Source organism: Bolinopsis microptera, chromosome 1 (genome assembly GCF_026151205.1).
Source record: "Bolinopsis microptera isolate Bmic1 chromosome 1, MBARI_Bmic_1.0, whole genome shotgun sequence".
Lineage (NCBI taxonomy): Eukaryota > Metazoa > Ctenophora > Tentaculata > Lobata > Bolinopsidae > Bolinopsis > Bolinopsis microptera.
This window is the reverse complement of record NC_087072.1, coordinates 19929478-19946130: the sequence shown is the minus strand read 5'-3', so window position 1 is coordinate 19946130 and position 16653 is coordinate 19929478. Positions and strand designations below refer to the sequence as shown.

At 38.8% G+C, this 16653-nt stretch overlaps 1 protein-coding gene across 3 annotated transcripts in view; it reads left to right on the top strand.

Annotated features, from left to right (window-relative positions):
• LOC134824090 (laminin-like protein epi-1) overlaps positions 1-16653 on the top strand; it is a 106118-nt gene that overhangs the window by 24795 nt on the left and 64670 nt on the right. For all 3 annotated transcript variants that reach the window (XM_063835812.1, XM_063835803.1, XM_063835820.1), the window contains 5 exons: positions 8125-8262; positions 8410-8491; positions 10390-10524; positions 14569-14710; positions 14954-15082. In XM_063835812.1, the coding sequence (XP_063691882.1) occupies positions 8125-8262; positions 8410-8491; positions 10390-10524; positions 14569-14710; positions 14954-15082 (626 nt within the window). The remainder of the gene's footprint in view (positions 1-8124; positions 8263-8409; positions 8492-10389; positions 10525-14568; positions 14711-14953; positions 15083-16653) is intronic.

Below are 16653 nucleotides of genomic sequence, written 5' to 3'. Positions count from 1 at the left end.
ATTTATCATTTAAATCAAAGGAGCCTATTTTAAAAATTATTATAGCAGCTGCAATGAGCAACGTGACCTTTTAACAGAACTTGTGAATCCAATTATTTACAATCTTCGAGCGAAGAATTGCACCAACAATTTTAAAATCGTTGCTATTTACTAAGGTATTGAAACGTGGAGAATGGAAATCGATGGCAGCTGAAAAAATCCCTTTAATTTTGAGACATGGCTCACGTTGTTTCCTCTGTGAATAACAGGAAAGAAAAGTGAAATAAATAATTTTAATCAAATGAGAATGAAAGTAAACATAATATTAGATACTAAACTTATACTTTGAAATGATTAATTCATAATTATATATACTACGAAAGTGGTTTCTTCTTGTTTGCAGTTAGTAAATTGCTTACCATCTCATTCATATTTATATTTGATATCTGGGATTAAGGATAGTTAAAGTAGAAGATGACTATACCAAACCTGGGCCTGAACTTTAGCCTGCGCTGTAAATTTCCGCAAAGGCATACGTCTTAAACCGCTAGTTACCATGTTCGGATATAACCTTTTTTACAAGAAAAATAAGACATTGGGTTGTTATTCCGCGCGAAACCTGTCCAGAGCTCTTAAAATGCTAAATAACGAAACAAGGGCGGCTGAATTCCGTGATGAATTTGAATTATCCTGCGCCGCGCACACCTTAACATGTGTCAGTTAATTAATAAACATGCAATTAATGTCAGTTAACTTACCCCACATCTGTGTGCAGACAGGAGGACCCTGGCTATATTCCCACTCCTCACTTTGTAGAGCACACGTGACAACTGCACTACCAGTCAGAGTGTAGGGGGCCTGGTCACCTGGTCCTGGTTTAGCACATTGCACTGTTACTTCAGAGTTGAAGAGTTGAGGTAGGATCATGATGTTGATCACGTGGTTCCACGAGGGGTCCAGGGTGTCACATTCTGGGCGGGAGGATTGTTACTGAAATACTGAATAATTACTGAACATTCTTCATAACGTCTTCAAACGAGAAAAAGAATATTGAGCCTAGTTTTTTAAAAATAAGGTAAATCTTAAATACTTGGTGCGTACTTCCATATCTCCATTCGTTAACCCCTTGAGCGAACATAAGTTCATTTGTCATTTTCATTCTTGAGGCATCCCATTTTTCAGGCAAAGACTGAACACCTACCCAAAAAACCTTGTTTTTGCCACAAAATATGGAGTATGAGGACCAATTTTCTCGTATCTTAACAGTCCAGATGCATGATGCACTGTTGGGTAGATTTGGTTCTGTTGCCGCACTTTCGTCACAAAACAGGACTACGAGTTCGTTTCCACTTGTCTCGATTGTGATGGAACGATCTTCATTGTCATTTCCGTTGATGAAGCTAATCCTGGCAATGATCGTTTCTCCTATGGTACGAAATTGGAAAGCAGTTCCAACTAGAATGGGATCACTGTGGCACGGGGGATAAGTGATCACCTCATTGGAGTTTATCACTTGCCAATCTGAAAATTGTTCTATTCTATTTTAAAAGTATTATAATTTTCATAACTTGTAATTATCACCACTTCAAATTTTAGACATGAAAATACACGCGCAACTCACGTATAGTTTCAATTGGTGTTCAACTACGTTACCTGCTGTATCTGCTGCTTGCATAAGAGTTGTCCATTGAAGCAAGACCACAAACACAATTCTCATCTGTCTGCTGTTGGTCCTCATCTAGAGATTCTATTCTACGCTCATAAATTAGAAAATTCTGGTGTTGACTCTGCAAAACAAATCGGAAAAGCTATGATTTGAAATTACATGCTCGATCTTTATAAGAAAAGTTTTCCAAATTAAGTTGATTAATTTAAAATGCATTATATTTGAGCTCCTGCTATGTTTTAGTTGTGTCCTCTATTGCTGGAAGATAATTAATATAGGCGGCTGCAACGCTTGCTTCTAATATCCCGTCCCTGAAATGACTTTACATCGTGAATCATCTATTATCTTTGACTATTTAGGTATTGTTTTCATATAATAGCAGCTTACCAGTATAATAATTCTCATTGTAGGGAATTTTAAATGTATCTCAAAGGAGCTCATTTTTAATTATTATATAATTTAAAATTGTATTTCAATCAATTAAGGCAGCTGCAATGAGCAACGTGAATTTTTAATAGAACATGTGAATCGAATTATTTACAATCTCCGAGAATCGCACAAACAATTTTGAAATGGTTGCTATTTGCTAAGGTATTAAAACGTGGAGCATGGAAATCGATGGCAGCTGAAAAAAATCACTTTAATTTTGGAAACAGGGACATGGCTCAGGTTGTTCCCTCTGTAAATAACAGGAAAGAAAAGTGAAATAAATAATTTTAATCAAATGAAAATGAAAATGAAAATAAACATATTGTTAGATACTAAGCTTATACTTTGAAACGATTAATTCATAATATATACTTCGAAAGTGGCTTCTTGTGGTTTGCAATGTAATTAGGAAATTGCTTACCAACTCATTCATATTTATATTTGATATCTGGGATTAAGGATAGTTAAAGTAGAAGATGACTATACCAAACTTGAGCCTACGCTGAAGCCTGCACTGTAAATTTTCGCAAAGGCATAAGTCTTAAACTCTTAAACAGCGAACCATCATGTACGGATATAACCTTTTTTACAGTACAAAATGAGACTGTGGGATGTAATTCCGCGCGAAACCTGACCTCTTAAAATGCTAAACAACGAAACAAGGGCGGCTGAATTCCGTGATGAATTGGAATTATCCTGCACCGCGCACACCTTAACAATTAACATGTGTCAGTTAATTAATAAACATGCAATTAATGTCAGTTAACTTACCCCACAACTGTGTGCAGACAGGAGGACCCTGGCTATATTCCCACTCCTCACTTTGTAGAGCACACGTGACAACTGCACTGCCAGTCAGAGTGTAGGGGGCCTGGTCACCTGGTCCTGGTTCATCACATTTCACTGTTACTTCAGAGTTGAAGAGTTGAGGTAGAAACATGATGGTGGTCACGTGGTTCCACGAGGAATCCAGGGTGTCACATTCTGGGCGGGGGGATTGTTACTGAAATACTGAATAGTTGCTGAACATTCTTCATAACGTCTTCAAACGAGAAAAGGAATATTGGGCCTAGTTCAAAAACAATAAGGTAAATCTTAAATACTTGGTGCGTACTTCCATATCTCCATTGGGTAACTCCTTGAGCGAATATAAGTTCATTTGTCTTTTTCATTCTTGCGGCATCCCATTTTTCAGGCAAAGACTGTTCACCTACCCAAAAAACCTTGTCTTTGCCACAAAATATGGAGTATGAGGACCAATTTTCTCGTATCTTAACAGTCCAGATGCATGATGCACTGTTGGGTAGATTTGGTTCTGTTGCTGCACTTTCGTCACAAAACAGGACTACGAGTTCGTTCCCACTTGTCTCGATTGTGATGGAACGATCTTCATTGTCATTTCCGTTGATGAAGCTAATCCTGGCAATGATCGTTTCTCCTATGGTACGAAATTGGAAAGCAGTTCCAACTTGAATGGGATCACTGTGGCTCGGGGGATAAGTAATCACCTCATTAGAGTTTATCACTTGCCAATCTGAAAATTGTTTTATTTTATTTTAAAAGTATTATTATTTTGAATCATAACTTGTAATTATCACCACTTCAAATTTTAGAAAATACACGCGCGACTCACGTATACTTTCAATTGGTGTTTAACTACGTTACCTGTTGTATCTGCTGCTTGTATAAGAGTTGTCCATTGAAGCAACACCAAAAACACAGTTATCATCTGTCTGCTGTAATTCCTCGGAGCTTTTTCCCTCATCTAGAGAGCGTTTCTTTACCGTGATAGCTAGAGCAGGTCGTAAAATATCAGTAAACAAATTTACCAAACCATTAAAGTTGTGTAAAGGATAGTTTATGTCGAAGATGCTTCTCACTTATTCAGCAGTTACCCACTGTCACGTGCTCAGATCAGAGGAACCTATTGCATAAGGCTGATAAGTATTTGAGGGGTAATGAACAGAATTCTTAGCATACCAAATTACGAAATAAATAACAACATTCTGATCATTCCCCCTATTGTGTCCCAACCATTTTAAATTAAAAGGTAAAGCCTATTTGTCACACACTGTGATAGTCTGTTTTTATCTAAAAATGTAGGTAGATCAGGATTCAGGTACTTTCTCCGCATCTTTGATCTTTGTCAGATAAAAGGACTACAAGGTATATTCTAACTGTAAAATAATGAGGGGTATCATGGTAGGTAAGTTATGATCGAGCGATTATCACCTAGAGAACCTGTACTCTATCTTGGTAGCTACTCGATCAAAGCGTCAACTATCAGCAAACAACTCTACCAAAATAACCAAACCATGAAATGAGCCGTGGCCGTTGAGCGTGACAATCGATAAATTAGAAACTTCATAACAATTCAGTTGACGTGCCACATGTCAGTACAAACCTGACAATTGCACTAAAATAACCCGGCACCTGAAAGTTCCACTTCATGCTTCATTTGAAACACATGTTTCAAAGTAAAGTTAGTCAGTGGTGTCGGGCTCTAACTGTCCGTTAAACAGCTCACCAAATGCCTAAATGCTGTAGTAATCGTCTAAATGCTCGCTTTAAGTTGAGTTATATTAGAGACAGGGGAAACCGCAACTCTTGGAACTGAAGAGGATCTATATATTTATCGTTTATTCAAAGGAACTGCGACTTAATAGTTTTCACTTTTCATAGAGATGATATGAATTGTCGTTTTTGAGAGACAGAAATAGCATCTAGTGTTACGGTAATGATTATTAGTCTGTATCACAATAGTCCTCAAAGGAACATTTCAGTTTAGAGGACTGGACGGTGACCTATAAGGAAATAATAGTAGACATTTCAGTATAACTTGAGGACTTTAAATAGTACTGCACGACCCAAATTGGTAAATAAACAATATTATGTTAGAGATCATTAATTATTATCCATATTATGTTAGAGATTATAATCTATATTATGTCAGATAAAATTATCTATAATGCAGGTAATTACTCATCAATTACTCTCTCACCGTAATAAACTAATAAAGCTTCCAATTAGTTGTGTCTGACATGTTACCAAGAAGTACTGAAAAAGGCGCCGACAAAAGGCAAAACTATATTTTCTAAGTCCAAGAAAATTAACGAGAATTTTGTTAAATCTAAGAACGTAAACCAGCTCAAAATAAAGGTCACGTTTCCTAGAGCGGTAACAATCTCTTTTAAAAAGAGCGATCTCTTCTTCGGTCAATTCCACAGTCCACCCACAGCTTCCTTTTCTCTAAAACTTAAATCCACAATCAACATTCATTTGACTGTTTCAACTCGACATATCAATTACCGCTCAAATATCAATTCATGAATAATTTATAATTTATTCAGGATAAAATAACTAAGAATAATCTGAATTAAAAGTTAATTTGGTCGGTAACTAACTACGCAATTGCTTCTATCTCTGCAATCTGCATAATTTCAAAGTTAGTGCAATTTCACAAATCAACAAAGCAACATCCACTTCATTATAGATGTCCCCCATTTTTCTATACTTATTCTTCTATCTCAGAGTAACAGTCGACCGGTCGACGTCATTATATTATATGCAGTTGCCAAACAGTTGTTGGCAAATGAATAATTTCTGCTTAGTTAAAAGAGAGGCGACGGTCAATTATTTCTTTTTATATCAGCTCTGTCCTGTCCAAAACAGGCTATAATTACAACTGCAAATACGCAACCATAATTGGTTTTGATAGGAGTTTGTCTACATCACTTCGTTTCTGCAAAACGAAAATCTGTCACGAATCCGTACAAACAACTCTTTAAATCTTAATTGCCCCATGAACAGTTACTAAACAGGGGCAATATGCCTCTTGCTCACGTTAATAGTTAGTTTCCAGTTTTGTGATCCTCCACTCTATCTCCCTATTTTACACACGTATTCTACGTCTTTCTTAATAATTAAAGATATTGGCACCATTTTCAATTGCCACTTCTGCACTCATCAGTTTATATACAAATGGCAGAACAGTATTATATACACTATAGTAACCGCACGTTTCTTATTAAGTTATCCCATCAATTGCCTCCTTCTCTGCTGTCTGTCGTTTTACATACTCTGAGTTACAAAGTGGGTGTCTTTCCTCGCCGAAAAAGACTGGATTCGAGACATTTGCACTTAAACAGAAACTCAACCTAAATAGAGACTCGCTTTCTTTGTAAAGTTTAATTTAACGCAATTTAACGCTTAGATAAACTTTTATTAATTGCCGTTATAGTGAACGGGAGATATCTAGCTTGTAGCTTGTTGCTGACGACCTCTACTTGGAGAATATCTCAGTTGCACCAGATCCGGGAATATCACCATCTTCTTCAACATTGGAAGTTTAACGTCTACACTTTGATAATCTCCTGGCACTGAATAAAAACAAACGAATCTCCTCCCCCAACAGCTCCGGTGGTACCTTCATCACGTCATGGCAAGGCTCTCCACCAGGCGGATGGTGGCTGCCTGTATCATTGTGATCGCCATGCTCCTGATCCTGATTGCGCTAGGTCATGTTCCTGACAATAAGCTTCAACCCACCTCCGGAAGAGAGGGGTAAAGGGAGTGTGGAGATGGGAGGAGGGGAGCGTGATAACGAGACTGATGACGAGACTGATGATGATGATGATGATGTCATCATTGGTTCTAATGACGTTGATGCAGAGGGTGATGTTGTGCCGGTTACTGTTCAGCATGTTTATGGAAGTAAGAAAACGATTATTGTTCTTAGTATTTGTGTTTTGTAAACGTCCTATCATTACAGTAAAGACATAGTAACGCCATTAATTATACTGAAACAGTTTTCAGCTATTTACTGCTAGACTTTACTGTGCAGTTAAAAATTTGAAGAATGCGTCCTTGAAATAATGCACCTTTCTGAGTTTTTCAAGATTATGCTTTCATATTGCGCTTTATGTTTAGCCATAATACATACTTATACAATATATGCAGATGAACAAAGCTAGAACAATCACAGTTCGTTTAGAAATACATGAGCTTTGTCGGTACAACATGTCAACATGAATCCTCTTTAGTTCTAATTACTCCCGAATTATAGTTTATAGCGCAGTTCCAACATAACTAAGATAGACTCTGTTAATGTCGGGAATGTTGTATAATTAGTGGCTGGTTACTTCCACCTACTTTAAACCTATTTAATTTTCTGTCTCCTCCATTTCATTAATTCTCGGATACTTCATGACCTGTTCCAAATTTTCTGTCTCCTTTAATCTCGTTAATTATCCTCAACAATAGACAAACCCATACAAGCACCGTGTACTAAGTTTGATTTGTACTCCGCTCAAAACAAAACAACAAGATGTCACCCCTGTCATCGTTCATTGTTCATTAACTACTTAAAGTTAACAGTTATGTCTGGCATATGATAATAATGTGTTTTCTCTTCCCCTCGTCACATGGTTTTATATCACACTTAACGTATCCATGAGGAACGCGTATCTTGTCGGAGCTGATTGTACGTGCTATGCTTGTGTAGGATGTGTAGGGTGTGATCGTACGTGTTTCGCCTCTTTTGCTAGATGGGTTCAAAATAACAGGCTTACTTTCTCTGCCATATTTTTGTTGTTCCTGGTCTTCTTTTCTCTCCTTGGTTACTTGTTGTTTTTCATCAGTCAGCAGACTCTTCTTGCTTACGCTCTTGAAGGTTTCCAACCTTATTTAATATTTTATACCAGTGCTCGTTTATCTCGAACGAAATAAAGTTTCAAAATATCTCAAAATTTCATTTACCTCAGCTCTCCATAATAATACCTAATGAAGTATTCAGTAAACGACGTAGATTTGATTTGGGATGCCAGAAATCTCGGCACTGCTGCATGCCAAAGCCAAGGCAATGAATCAGGGTGAAAACTCCTGGCACCGTGATCCTGGTAGTGCCATGATTTCGGTCGATTACTGAATGTATCTAGCCATGAAATTATTCGGAAGTCTACATTCTGCCACCTCATTTTCACTCAACCTACTTGACACTCAATTTCAAACTTATCATTAATCCTGCCTTCTAACCGTCTAACCTTTTTCAGAGTGTGACTGTTCTGGAGCTGGCTCCCTCTCGGACACATGTGACCAGATAACCGGACAGTGCCAGTGTAAACCCGGATTTGCAGGCAGAATCTGTGACCAGTGTGCTGCCTCGCACTACGGATATCCCGCCTGTACCAGTAAGATATACATTATCAATTAAATTTCACTCCGAGATGGCTGCTTCTAATTTTATTGAAAATATGAGATTTATTTGAAATTTTCCCACGTGGGCACCTAGTTTATGTTCAGTTTACAGATCACTAATGAATAACTCGTTATATCAGGTTGTGATTGTGACCCAGAGAATTCGTACAGTGACACTTGCGACCAGGAGACGGGTCAGTGTGAATGTGAACACAACTTCAAGTACTAAATTTAGCTTTGTAATTCTTTAATTTATCATTATTTTTTTCAACATTAATATGCTAAATCCTTTTTTAGATAATATTATGCAATATGCGGATATGTAATAAATATTCTTATTCGTAAACCAATGAAACAGGAGACTGTTTTAAACTTTTAAATCACACGGTAAAAGAACCAACATTAGGATAATCTAACACATGTGCTCGTGTTTGCAGACCCCGTCAGGACACCTGATAGTACCACTGGGGCACACATCAGGTTTTTTAGTCGGGTCTTCTACACAGTTCCCACACGTTTTCCTGCACAGCTTCTCAGAGTATATCGGCATGTTACATACGTTAGGTCGGCACCAGTTCTCAAACTCGTCCCTGCAGTCAGGATCCGGTTTTGGGTCGGGTCCAGGAGTAGGACCTGGGTTAGCTTCAGGGTCATAGCTGCAAGCAGCTGATTCTGGGTCAGAGTCAGCATCTGCGGTAGCCTCGAGGGTAGGGTAGGCGACGTAGTCGTGCAGTTTGCAGTTGTGGTGGTCCCTTGCCATCTTGACGAACCCTGAGTCTCCCCAGACACTTCCCCAACTGTTTTTAACCACAACGTAAGTGGGCGAGTACCCCACAACAGCAACTGCGTGGTTCACACTTCCTCTACATGTCCTGTCCTTCATTATTCCCTTTTTGTACGAATGTAGGGAGTTGGTCACCTCGAATGCTACAGCGGTGGGTGTGATAGCCAGAGCCTGGATATGAGCAGCCTCGCCTGGGTCAACTCCGGTATAGCCGGTTACTTTAGCGCTCTGGAGACCATCAGGGACTGAAGAGAGATCACAAGCTCCCCTCTCACTGTCAGTTGCTGTGTAGGGGTAGTTAGCAGCAGTTGCAAGTCTGTTGTTTCTCCTGGAGTAGTCATAACACGTCGTGTGCCACCCTCCCCGACAACCGCTCCTTTTCTCGTAGACACAATCCAACAGTTCCTGCTCAGCGAAGCTCTTCAGCTTGCCTCCCACTGCTTTGTACATCCCCTCCAGGGCAACTGTAGCTCCGAATGACCAGCATGATCCGCAGCTCCCCTGGTTCTTTACAGAGGTGACTCTACCCCCAGATATCCAGTTAACTGTGTCAGGTGCAGGGTCCTCAGAGAGGGAGAGAGTGTGGGATGGAGAGGTAGCAGGAGCCATGGACACGTTCAGACCCAGCCACTGTCCCCGCTCCTCCGTGGACAGATCTGCAAAGAAGTTCAGCTCACTTTCCCAGCCCATATTCTGTTTGTTCTCAGAGTTGACAAACTTCATGGTACTTCTGAAGATCTTGTAGCGAAGTGCAGACTCGGTGGCGCCATAATGACGGTCATTTCGAACTGCGAAGGCACGAAACTCCTGGACAGATAGCCTAGGGCTCTTGAGTACTTCATCGTAGTCAACTGCAGCAGATACTGCTAAGACAGTAAGAATTAGAACGTTCATCTTGGAAATTCTGGTAGTTTAAGAATCGTGCCCGTGCGCATTTAAGGTCTCTACCTTATGTCACGTGACCACAATTAACGAAGAGAATAACGTGCCAGTCAGCTGGTTGCTACAAGAATCACGCATCAGTTGGGGAGTTTAATCAAATAAGCCACCCTACGAAATTGAATGATTCAATTCTAAGTGCGAATTTAAATTAAACTTGATCTTTCATGAGTTTAGCATCTGCTGTACTGATATTTCATCGAATTTTCAAATAAGGTGGCACTGTTTTCCATCTTTGCGTAAAACCATTGAATCTTGAACAGAACATCATTGCATTTCAGAACAGAATCTCATCCTACTCTAACGTCGTACTGGTTGTGTTGTGTGGCAAGACAAAATAAGCTACATTAAAAGTAATTTTTTGCAGTAACAAAACTATAATCCATCCCAATTTTAGGGGTCTGACTTGTACGGAGTGCGCAGATAGTTACTATGGTTACCTGAATGACAGGCTGACGTGTGATATTCCCTGCGAGTGTGATGTACAAGGATCTACCCAACTTGGCTGCCACCACGAAACTGGACTGTGCAGGTAACACTTTGATCTCTTGTCCGTCCTTACTCCTTATTTCATGGAAATTGTGATGTCTTCGTTAAGAAACTTTGGAACTTAAAGTTATCTTACTGTTATCTTTTTTATTTGTAGATAACTATTTTGGTGAAGAGCGACTGCTCTGCCATATTCATATTACACCCGCGCCATCTTCTACTGTGAAAATCTCTTAACGTTGGGGCTAAACTTTCCACACCCACAAACTCATTAGTCGCTCTCTTATAAATGTAACACTGTGAATTTTTTGAGAAATGCCAGAATTAGTTGTAGTGAGAGATATGGCATTGCAGTGAGCTATTAACAGTAAAAATGGCATTGTAGCTTTGTAGTGAGAGGTAGGTTGGGAGAGAATAACTCACTGATGCGCTGATGCACTGATGCACTGATGCACGGATGCACTGATGCACTGATGCCAGATGCACTGATGCACTGATGCACTGATGCACTGATGCACTGATGCAAGGATGCACTGATGCACTGATGCACTGATGCACTGATGCTATCACCCTCTTTAACTTATACTATGTTACTCCGGGTATGTGAACCGGAAGAAGATGGTATTAATTAATGGCTCTCACAAATTAGTTGTTTCATAAAATTGCTGAGAGACTTGAATGTATGCAGTATTGTCCATAAATGAGACAAGAGAAACGCCATCTTAGGACGCGACTCGCGAGGAGGATTGGGACTCCTCGTACTAAATTAAATCAATTCCTTCTATAACATCCTCAATAAATGTATTCAGTTGTAGTTGTGAAAATAGCAATGAAATGTTGCAGGGAGAAATGAAATTTGTCTTTAAACGATAGCTTTATAGATGTGGGTTCTGGTGAGGTTATGCAATTGTTTCAGTGATTTTTGGGTTTGGACAATAGTGGATGTTGATTTTTGATTGGTTAAACGTGTCAAAACATATATCCCACCTCCCAACAGAATTTAATTTGATATCTTTGTTAAGAATTAGTCAATATTAATTCTCCAAAACGTTTCGCGTACTGACAGATAAAGAGATAAGCATGTCCAGGGCCAGAGGCATCATATTGTATTGCGTCGTTAGTGTTGCATGAATGTTTGCACCTGAATGACAAAGTTAAAATAGCTACAAATGTATTGTACCTGTACAAAGAGAGTCAGAAGAAGTGCCGTATACTTGAATCTCTGCTGGATTCCATTCACCCACATTTCCCTCCTGAGTCCTGACTCATCTCAATTACATTTCCGTCTCCTTCACAGTTAAAAGTGTAGGAAGTTTTTACACTGCTGATGTTACCACAATCTTTAACATACTCATCTCCTATCTTTATGAAGATTGAAGCTCCAATTATCCTTTCTTTACAGCATTTGTGCCTGTTGTAGACGATCACTTTAGTGACAAGAGAGCACTGTTCTAGATTTATGCGTATCCACATACCGTCGTTTTGACCAAACGATGCTACGAAATTGTTTAGATTTCCATCGATGAGATTTGGAGGAGGGTAGTTACCCCAGCTGTTCTTCATCTCTGCACTTGCAATGTTCAATCTGCCTACTTCTGAAACGTTCTTTAATTAGAAATTACACATCGCCCTATAAATATTATAATAAGTCACTACCCGACCCTATATATTATATAAGGCATCTATAGATAGATAGATCCAAACCTGGAGAAGGAATTTTTGAGTAGAAAATTCTTTATGCTAAGTTTTAAATCAAAGTTCTAATAGTTACAATCTTGCAGATAAACCTACCCTCGGTGAGTGTAACCAAATTAACAAATATCATCAGGTACATCAGCTTCATTCCTAGATTCCTAGATACCACTATGAAACTATTCCTAGATATGAAACGATCAAAATATGATGAAATGATGAAACGTATTTTAGAATTATTTGCTAGAAAAATTAGGAATTTTTAAAGGTCAGAAATACTATGAATGGCGACTGAATAAAAAAACAGTTCTCAGATTATGATTGTCCACTTGTCAACGTCTGACAATTAATATAAATATTATATGACATGGTTGGTTTAAGAAGGAATTTTCATATTGTTCTGAAAGTGGATCAACTGTATAACTATGGTGGTACCATAAACCATTCGGTTAGAAGCAAAAACAACCATTCGGTTAGAAGCAAAAACAACCAATACATACATTTAGTAACCGACCGGTCTAAGGTTTTGGCTGCCGGACCGGAAAAGACCGGATATTCCGGTTTGCCGCATTTTTCCGGACCGGAACCAGGTAATAAGAGGAAGAAATTTAAGGCTGCCGGAAATTGCCGGAAAATTGAGATTAATCCTTTATTGTGGGGTTTTATCAATTATAATATTAAAAGCCATGTGGACATAATGAGACAGTGCTTACAGTCCGACTAACTGTGTTCATGCCCTATTTCAAATTTCAACAAATTTTCTGCTCTGACGTCTACGAGCAGCAGTCATGTTGATAATCAACTTGATATGTAGTGCGAGCAGTACAGAGGTCACTGATTGATCTGCTGTATGAGCAGAGCTAGAAACGAGTTGGAATAAAATAAAAAAACGCACATTACAAGAATTCACTGCGCTTTTCCTAGCACAAATGTACAAATTGCTTTAAAATTAAAGCCTAAGATCCAGCAGCCAGCTCTCATAAGTTCGTGGCGTCGATGTAACCGAAGATAATGTCCAAAGTTTTTAATGGCATAATGTCAATATGTTCATTATATGCAAGCCTTTTGATTTATAATCACCGGGTCTAGTAATTGTTTAAGAGAGTTCTCTGGCAGTTACGAAACTCGAGAGACTGTGGGATACTGAAGGGAAAGGAAGCAGTTCTAACGAGCGCTTCTCAAACACAAGGATATATCTTGTGAACTTGGCTAGTATATATCAAACATTTGACATGGAGCTATAGAGTGAGTTATGTGCCTCGCCGGGCTAAAGTAGTGGATGTCCTTGATGTACGGTAAGTTAAACAAGGAACTGAAACTACTAGGTTCCATACAGACTCAACTCTGCACCCATGTCAATATGTTCATTATATGCAAGCCTCTTGATTTATAATGGCCTTTGTATTAATCCTTGACATAAGGGGAGTTAGCAACGGGTTTGCTTACCACAATAAACCAGGGACCCTCTGCTTGAAATGCTCATAAATAAAGCATTATATATGGTAGCTGTTTTGATTCTCTGTGTTGTATACAAAATCTCACGAATCTTGAACATTCACTGGCAGATAACAAGCGACCGTGGAGTCGTGGAATTTACTGGTCACTGATAGCACTGACTGGATGCCCCTTAGCAAGAATTTAGACAAAAATATACATTTCAGGAACATGTAAAAAAGAAATTTCCGGTTGAACATCCGGCCAAATTCATGGAAATCGGAACCGGACATTAAAGCAGGATATCCGGCCGGAACCGGATTCAGCCGGATATCCGGTCGGTTCCTACATACATTATACCATTACACTAGAGTCTAGACAGAAAGTGAACATGACGTCTTGCTACACATAAACGTGGCGTTGCAACAGTAAAGAACTGAGAGTATGAGTGAAGCAGACCTTTAAATAGCCAAACACTGCTAATGTTACTGTGGGAGAGCTACCCTACGTCTCTCATTCGTAGGATCCATACAAGCTAACACACATCATACGTTTCTGCTGGTTTACTATTGTGGTAAATCACAAAACTTATGCTGGCGCTAGAACCCGCAAATAAAATCGATTTCATGAAAAGACCACAATCAAAGCACACAACATTAGTACCATCTGGTCATGTGCCTCCAAGGAATGGCTAATGACGGACTTACGGCAGTTTTGGCAAAATTTAGACAGCGCAGGTCACACATCTGTTTCTCTTCTTTTGCGCCAATAACGACAAACCGCATTGAACGTTATTAGTCGATAACTCAACCTAAGAAGGGGGGGGGGGGGGGGGGGGGGGGCATCTTCCATGTATGAACCCATTAACGTATACAAAAAAAACATTAACTTATCTCCTTTTTTAAGGATCAGAAAGAGCAAACTGTCTCATTAATCATGTTGAAACCCCCTTTTATTTCAGTTGTAACGAAAGAGCAACAGGAGATAAGTGTGACTCGTGCCCACCTGGTCACTACAGGTTCCCAGCCTGTTACTCTTGTGACTGCAGTGACACAGGCTCCCTCGGCTCTGAGTGTGATGTTACTGGTACCTGTGACTGCAAGGTAATTCTTTATGAAATTTTAGAATGGTTTTTATTTTGTTTTGTTTAGAAAAAATGTTTATTAAGGTACTTCTAATTTCTAATTTTTTAGATACTTTGTATTTCTAATATTCATATTTGAAGTTGAGTTAGTTAAACTTGACGAGACAATATACAGTTTTCAAGGCTTATTAAAGCTGTCTACAAAATAATCATGTTTTTTAGTAGACTTTCAGTTGTAAAACTTATCCTTAACCCTGCTTAGGAAGGGTACTCTGGAGCGAGGTGCGAAGAGTGTGCTGAAACCCATCACTACAACGGTACAGACTGTGTTCCTTGTCATTGTTCTGGAGTCGATGCTATCTGTTCTGAAGTCAAGTTCTACCCTCACCAGGTTAGTGTTTTTCACTTATTTATAGATTTTAAACAGGGGTACAAATCGAGTGAAGTTGGTGTCGGAAACTTCCAAGAGTCTAGGGAAATGTACTGGATTTTAGTACAGCATCCAAATTTAATTAGTTAAGAACATATTTTGTCATGTTCTTTTCAATAAGCTGGATATTAAAATGCTTCTGCTGTCGTTGATGTCTCCGTTCAGGAGTAAATAATCAAACTGGTAATTCAGTAATTTGTTAATGCACGGTTTGGGCACTGTTGATACACGGTTGGGGTACGGTTGATGCACGGTTGGGGTACAGTCGGGCACAACCCGATTTTTGATGGGGACAACCCGGAACAGTCTGGACAAAATACATAGTTTGGGACTTGGGAGGGATCACTTAGGAGCTTAGGACACAGTCCAGGCACACTCGGGGCACTTAGACATATTGAATTTAAAAACATGGATCAAAAGGGACTCTTCTGCATATCTAGAAAATTGTGCTTCTATTTAAGTAACTTATTAATAAGCTTTAGTAGTCCAAACCTGGGGAAGGAATCTTTGCCGTGGTGCCGTACACTTTAATCTCAGCAATGTTCCAGGGTCCTACCGTTCACTCCTGACTTATCTCAACAACATTTCCGTCTCCTTCACAGTTGAAAGTGTAGGAATTTTCTGCACTGTTGATCTTGCCACAATCTTTAACATACTCAATACTCATCCCTTGTCTTTATGAAAACTGAAGCTCCAACTATCCTTTTTTTACAGCAACTGATTTTTCTGTTGTAGACGATCACTTTAGTAACAAAAGACTGTGTCTCAAGATTAACGCGCATCCACATACCGTCTCCATCTATAAAATATTAGGGATGGAATGTTTCGAACTGGTTCTTCATCTCTGCACTTACAATTGTCAACATATTTTCTCCTGAAATATTTCTTTGATAATGGTTTACAAATCTTTCACTGTCCGTCAATTTTTGAAATACCTCAACATTGATCCCATGCCTATTGCCTTAAGCATATTATGGCAATTTTAAATGATCAGCATAACAACTTTTATTGATTCATTTCAAAATTCGAAATTTATGCCGTAAATATATTTACCCTCGGCTTCGGAGAGATTCATCGCAGTCCCAAATAGGATCATGTAAAAGAACATGTCTGATCAATATAAAATGATAAAAAGTTTTAACAAGTCGTGCTCAACCTCTCAACAAAACCAATGTAAAATAATAATTTGTACTCGGTGATGATACCTATTAAACATTACAAAAGATTTAGCGAAAAAATCGTGTAAAAAACTATTTAATCATTTGTCCGAAATGTTTTCTTAAGAATTATAAATGGAAAAGTGGTGTCATCTCGGTCCGCTACTTTTAAAACCAATAATACCACGATGAGATCGTGTGACCTACCGTGTTGCATACGGTAGGTTTAGGGTTGCTCTTTTGTGAACCATTAAAAAAAACAAAAAAAAACAAACGACTATAGAAACATTGCCCATTAAAATTGGAAGAATTATGCGACCGTTTGGATGGACCAGGCTGCACACTCTATTATGTTATTGTATTATTAAAAAAATA